At 31.8% G+C, this 7016-nt stretch overlaps 1 protein-coding gene and 1 long non-coding RNA gene across 3 annotated transcripts; one reads left to right on the top strand and one right to left on the bottom strand.

The window, feature by feature from the left end:
- Positions 1-780: 780 nt before the first annotated feature.
- LOC143239549 (uncharacterized) lies at positions 781-4269 on the bottom strand. Its single transcript, XR_013021234.1, has 2 exons — positions 4024-4269; positions 781-3146 (listed from the first exon to the last, which is right to left on the bottom strand). It is a non-coding gene; the product is annotated as an uncharacterized LOC143239549 (long non-coding RNA).
- A 139-nt stretch (positions 4270-4408) lies between these two features.
- On the top strand, positions 4409-6117 carry LOC143239547 (8.6 kDa transglutaminase substrate). 2 transcript variants are annotated; one of them, XM_076480721.1, is made up of 4 exons: positions 4409-4539; positions 4799-4858; positions 5373-5496; positions 5798-6117. In XM_076480721.1, the coding sequence occupies exons 2-4, from the start codon at positions 4812-4814 to the stop codon at positions 5927-5929; spliced, it is 303 nt and encodes a 100-aa protein (XP_076336836.1). In that variant the 5' UTR covers positions 4409-4539; positions 4799-4811; the 3' UTR covers positions 5930-6117. The 2 variants fall into 2 exon arrangements, with proteins under 2 accessions (XP_076336836.1, XP_076336837.1); XM_076480722.1 differs by having other exon boundaries at positions 4458-4641.
- The last annotated feature ends 899 nt before the right edge of the window (positions 6118-7016 follow it).

The raw sequence follows: 7016 nt of genomic DNA, 5'->3' as shown, positions 1-7016 counted from the left end.
CTGCGAACGACACCAAGAAATATATTCAAGGAAAAGAGAGCTTTTTAACTCATAGAAGTTTTCCTAAGCATCTGTATCATCGCTTCAAACAGGTTTACCCAACTCCAAAGAGTAGACACAGGCACTGATATAAATCAGCTTATGAGGTACTGTTGCTATTTCATGGTCGATTCTCTTACAAATTGCGGTTACTACCTTTCAGGTGTGATTAGAATACCACACCTATATGACCGTCTTCAATCTCTTTTACCGGGAAGAAGCTATTTTCATGTATAACAGATGCGTGAAAATATGTAACAACAACTTAGTTATATCTAAATAAGATATTTATGTATATGCTGATGATAATCATATTATTAGAAACTTGCTGTAGACGAAACTTGACTACTTCTAGAGTTGTGTAAAGACTGCTCCAACCATTTCAGCAAATTAGTTTTCGTATAAAACAGTTCTATTGTTATTGTTGACCATTTTACGGTACCATAAAGTTTAAGCTGATACCAGAGACTAAATCATTGTGCAATATATGTAGATTAAATTGAATTTAAATATAACAATATTTAACTATGTGATAAGAATTGACGAAAAACTTTAAAATGAACATAAAATTCACTGACGTTCTATTACCACCAACAATTAAAAATAATACCAGCTTGTGTTACTTATTAGGTATCAAATTGTTGCTAAATTTCAATTGAAAATGATGTCATTTAGTTTCAGTTGTTTAATGCCTGCATGTCCGTTGTTTGGTTTAACCCATTAATTACTAAACTAAAATAAGGCTGTTTCAGAACTAGTTTTATTACAGGTTACTATTTTAAAAAAATCCAAAAATTAGATACAACAACACAATTCATCATCAAAAATATTTTCTGAATATGGTATATATTATAAAAATTCTACAGATTTCATAATAAAAACGTACATCTAAATATATAGAGAAATGACTTCTAGGTTTCAGATAATAATCAACGCCCCATTTGCACAACTATATGTCCGCAGACTTATGACTTTAAAATCCGAGTTTCGATACTCGTGGTGGGTAGAACACAAATAGCCTATTGTGTAGTATTGTGTTTAATTAAAAACAAACAAGATAATAATAAATTATGAACTTTGATACGCTTCATATTTTACCACAATTTAAAAAGTCTAGGAACTAAACAGTTGACTCGTTTACCCAAATAGTTTACTGAAATAAAGACACCAGTAGTTGAACTGAAATTAGCAAGATAAAAACAGTTAATAAAAATCTGCAATATAAAAATTTTATTTTTAAAAATAGAAAATTCATAGGCAATAATTTAAAGAAGTGTCATAGTGATGATGATAAAATGTCCTATAATAATTTTTATTGGAATGACATAGTCCATCTAATGAAGCTATTTGTACAAAGATTAACCTTTTCTGCTCGTTTTACATGATAATGAAAAAATATAATAGAATTTTAATAGAAATACACAGCAATCTTATGAAGCTTTGTTTGAATTTTGCGTTAAACTACACGAGGGGTATCTGTGCTAGCCGTCCCTAATTTAGCAGTGTGCGACTAGAGGGAAAGCAGCTAGTCATCACCACCCACCGCCAACTCTTGGGCTACTCTTTTACTACACTTTATAAAGCCCCCACGGGTGAAAGAGCAAGCATGTTAGGTGTGAGAGGAATTCGAACCAACCCTAACCACCTGGTCATGCCGGATATGAAACTATGTTCCATTAAACTCATTACTACTATACCCAAGAAAATATTTTATTTTTATTTTCTTTATCTGGAGCCTCCAGTGTACACCCTCATGTAAAGGCTTCTTCCTTCCTAAATTTCCTTCCTAAACTTCTATGTTTTTATATCACGAATAACATAACATGCTTTCCTGTTAACTTTTTGTTTCAAAGCGACAGCGAAAAGTTTTCCGGTAAGAATAAGATAAAGAAACAGGAATACGTATACAGATATCGGAAGACGACATTTACTGTATACAACGCTTTATATTAAGTTTTAGAAAGGCCTCAAAACAATGTGTATACAGATTATACGATTGTCCCACCAGTGTTTTCTTTTATCTCGTTGCTAAAATGTGACTTTTTTCCTTAACTTTACAAAATTATGTGTACTTTGAGACTATTCACAATACAATTGTTCTTTTTAAGGAAAAATGGAAATATTTTAGCATCAAGGCGAATATCCAACAGGTACAAAGGTAGTGCACGCTACACTGAAATCTATAAATTTTTCTCGACAGAGAAAATCCATTATTTAAATTCTTGCAATAAAACAAGTACAAATATACTGATTAAAAACAAATAGTTGAATGGCTTTTAGCTTCTCAGAACTCAGGTTTTATAGCATTAAGTCTGACTGCTGGCATTACTAAACGATCTAAACAAATACTTAAGATGGTGCTTATTACGTCGAATTTTACTTATAAGTAGCTGATTACCCGACCCTTAAATGGAAGTTATGTAGGTTCATAATTAATGAAATATTATTCTAGGAAACAATATTACTTCACACTATAGACTCAAGACATACTGAGAATAATACCTTAAAAAGGTGAATAAAGTGTAATAATGTGTTTTTAACAAACATGGGACGGCCTGGCATGACCAAGCGCGTAAGGCGTGCAACTCGTAATCCGAGGGTCGCGGGTTCGCGCCCGCGTCGCGCTAAACATGCTCGCCCTCCCAGCCGTGGGGGTGTATAATGTGACGGTCAATCCCACTATTCGTTGGTAAAAGAGTAGCCCAAGAGTTGGCGGTGGGTGGTGATGACTAGCTGCCTTCCCTCTAGTCTTACACTGCTAAATTAGGGACGGCTAGCACAGATAGCCCTCGTGTAGCTTTGTGCGAAATTCCAAAATACAAAACAAACAAACAAACATGGAGGATTATAATTAGTGCTATTTTTGCATACTAATGTCATGATACACTCCGAATGGAGGATGATGACTATATTGTGTTCATATATACTGGTGTCAACTGATTAACACCAGTTCAGCACTGGTAAGCAGAGAATAAAGTGAATAGGGACAGTAGAGGAAAAGAAGCAATCAGACAAAAGGACAAATAAAACAATCTTTATTCACAATAATGTTTAGTGTTTTACTAAAGTGGCCGATTTCTTATTTCCTCTTTTCTTCTTACTGATTGCTATGGCAAAAGAACAGAAATAATGATTATATACCACACTTTTAAGGTGAATCAAAATAACTATGTGGTATTCCACAATCCATATTTTACCGACATCACTGAATATTTTTGATTACATATTCAAAAGGCTCAACTTATACCAATATGTATATATATATTATCCATGAGATAGTTTGCTTCATCCTAGGATTTTCTCACAGACACAGGTCAAATGTCGAAATTATAGAGGCAGTTGTTATATGTGATACTTATGATTATCAGCATGCAGAAAACCCTCATGTAAAGTTAGAAAACATCATTAAATATTCCTTATTTTGGATCATTTATACAAAGGTTTGATCAATAAATGTTTTAACTCTGTTTTCAGTACAGGAAACAAACAATAAGTGTACAGGGTATCGTAAGTAGAGACAAATTCCAGTCGTTTTTTGTAGTTAGTTTCGTTAGTATTACTGATTATAAGATAATAAATGTTTATGCATTTAGTTTTATACATACGAAAATTATTTTGCATTAATAGCTCAGTATATGGACTTAAGGTTAACCTCTTTAGATTTTATTGAAGGCTTTGGCTGTAAATAGTTAGAACAGTGATAATACCTAATTGATGAATCAATTTATTCTAAGTGTTAAGTATGTTTTCTTTGTTAGATAAAAAGTCACATCATTTTGAAATTTTTTGTTCAGATTTAATTAATTAGTATGCCTTGATCAGAAGTTAATGATAATTAAAGATACTAACAATGAAATTTGTTAAGCAATAAATATAAACTTCTGACATTTTCTTTTCAACAACGTTAAAACTAAGAAGACTATGGAATTCATCTCAGTCAATATATTTCAATTTAAAAAAATTAACGAATGTACAATAACGTACCTTGTATTTTTACGAAGCAAAAAATTAAATATTTTTCTTTGTTCGTGCTACTCATTGCTTATCTATGTGACATCTGATATTAACTGTTTACCTGTTTGCTGCTGAAATAAACATATTCTTCTCCTACAAATAAATCTTAACACTAATTACATACTGGAAACAACATTTTCTTCAGGTTTTTTTTTCAAATGTGTTTTGTGCATCTACCGTTTCATAAACGTTCATAATCCATGCAACTTTTGTAATTCTTGTATGTTTCTTTGTGCAGATCATGTGAACCCTATAGCAACACATTTTTTATTTTTGACCAATAGAATGATTTTTACCCTTTGAGAAAGAACCAATTAGAATGAAGATGAGTGAGGCTACCTCAGCTTTAGATCACGTGAAAACATCAATTTACTGTATAAATAATCTGCGTGAGTTTGGGTATATTTACACACACTCTTAGGCTATAAAGTAAACGAGAACGTTAAGTCTCTACGTCTTTGCTTGCATACAAAGTAGTTTAGAAAGGTTAGTGAGTAATATTCTGTAAGTTTGCTTAGATTATAAGACGCCTCAGCCAGTGAAAAACTTGGCCTCCCAGTTGGCAGATGAACAGAACTTAAAAAAAATGTTTGTTTTCCTTGTTTTACTTTAAGGGTATTGTTATGAGGATTAATTAAGAATTATAACTATTTCAATTATATTTAAATAAGTATAATAAGCAGCATAAATCTAAAATCTCATCTGCAGAGACAGAGATAAACGTAATAACCACAATTTCTTACAGGTATTGAAGCAAAATGAAGCTGATATTTGTAATAGTGACCGTCACCGTCTTGGTTTATGGGTATGTTAAATTTTTGGCAATAATTTGTTTCTTTAAAAGTTCTTTTTTAGACAAAAACTACAGAGTGAGCTATCTGCACTGAGTACACTGTAGATTTTGTGTCCCAAATTTCAATTTTGTAAATATAACATAATTCTATAATATAATTATGGCATAATATAATTGGCTTATGTAACAAAGGAGGAGTCACAATTATATAACACAGAATAAAATAAAAGTCCGAACACTTTGCAAATAAATACAATTAAAACATAGTCAGAATGTAGCATTTAGTATAAGTTTAGGATTTCAATTCAGGTTTTAAAGCTTTAAACTTTTCGTTTCGAAATTCATCACTGAAACTCTGCGAAAATCCAAATTTACTACATAAATGAATCTAAATAAAACATGCATCGTGTATAATGAAACGTCGTCCATTTTAAACAATGCAAAAAGTTATTAATGTGTTTGTGTTTGGATTTCATTACGACTGTTAGATAAGAATTTACATAAAGGTATTTATAACAACTTGTAGAGTGATGGGTACCAGTCAGCCAGACTGCAGTGTGGGCTGTGACACGAGTTATTGTCCAGATACAAGTTCCTGTTCTTGTGGTACCTTCGCGGACTACTGTAAATGCTGTCAATATTGTAACGCTGTAAGTATATCTCATCAAGAAGCCCTAGATAGTTCTCATAAGCATACATGTAACTAAATATATACTTTTAACATCCATGAGCAGGAACTAAAATATCACTCAAACTCAAATAGCTCACAGTTTAACTTGCTCCCCAAGTACAATGAGCTGCGCCGCAACTAATTGTTTTCAACCTTATTCCAATCACAGTTTCTAGAAACTATGAATAGAATTAGTACGTCAAGTTTTCTTAAAATGTTTTTCTATCTTTTATTATGTATATTGTTGCTTGGAACAAAAACAACTTTTTGTGACATTTCAGTGCGCTGGAAAAACATGTAACATGATCGCAGGACAGTCCTGTGAAGATGGATATTTATGCCGTCCTCCAGAAGGATATTCATATACTGACGTTGTGACTGGGCGAATTTCCAGCTTATGCTTGAGGATATAAAAAAAAGTAACATATACCAGACTGACAAACAATATACTGGTTTTTAATAATATGAAAACATACTCATAATAATGCTTTCTGAATAAAAGACTTTGTGTTTCATAATTCTATTTTTAAAATTTCGTTCCCACTTCCGTAACCATAGTCTCAGATTCTGCTTTGTGAAATAAACCTTTGTGCATAAGTTTTATTGGATTTGTGTGGTTGTTTTATAATAATATTTGAAATTAGTTCAGCGAAAAATAACGAAATAATTTTTTATTTTCAACCTACCAAATAATCTTGCGAATGTTAATTTACAGGGGAATTTTTTTATTCATAGAAAATGTTAATGCAAGAAACATGAATAACTGTGAGGGATACATGACAGAGAGAAATTAATGACGTTTAAAAAGTAACAGTAAAAGAATGAAAAAGACAAAGTTAGCATTTTTAAACGAGGGCACTAATATGGTAAGTTTGATTCGTGTAATGTTGCATTGAATTTCACCGTAGGTTCCTAAAATACATTTTATATGAATGATCTGAATTATCTGCAAATAGTAGGCAAATCAAACTGAAACAGTGGAAAAATTATTTATAGGATATAAAACATGAAGCTTTGCCACGGATATTTTTTCCTTCAAATTAGAAAACGCTTCCGTGCAAAGAGTAGGTAGACCGTATTATTACAACCTCTTGAAATATGAGAGGTGCTTAAAATTCGACATTTCAAAATTGTTAAAACTATGTCAAAGATTCCAGTAAAAAGTTTTAACTCCCTTTCCATGATAACTGGCTAACATGATATATATTTCCAAATACGCACAGCATACCGTAGTAGATCTAGTATAATGTGATGATAATGTTTCAGTATTAGAACATTTCTATTACACAGGGATCGCTACCAACAAATCAAAGCGACTTTTCTAACAGTGAAAAGCTTTTAACTGTACGACGCGTATAACGCGTTTTCTCAAACAGCAAAAGCGACAAATATCGTTTCTAAAATAACCACATTTTTTTTTTCCATTTAAAATATAAATGACTAAAAACAGCATAGTACTGATCATGACTGTGGTACTACTATTATTTACATTTAGAACAG

Source organism: Tachypleus tridentatus, chromosome 13 (assembly GCF_004210375.1).
Source record: "Tachypleus tridentatus isolate NWPU-2018 chromosome 13, ASM421037v1, whole genome shotgun sequence".
Classification (NCBI taxonomy): Eukaryota; Metazoa; Arthropoda; class Merostomata; order Xiphosura; family Limulidae; genus Tachypleus; species Tachypleus tridentatus.
This window is presented reverse-complemented; position numbering and strand designations above follow the sequence as displayed.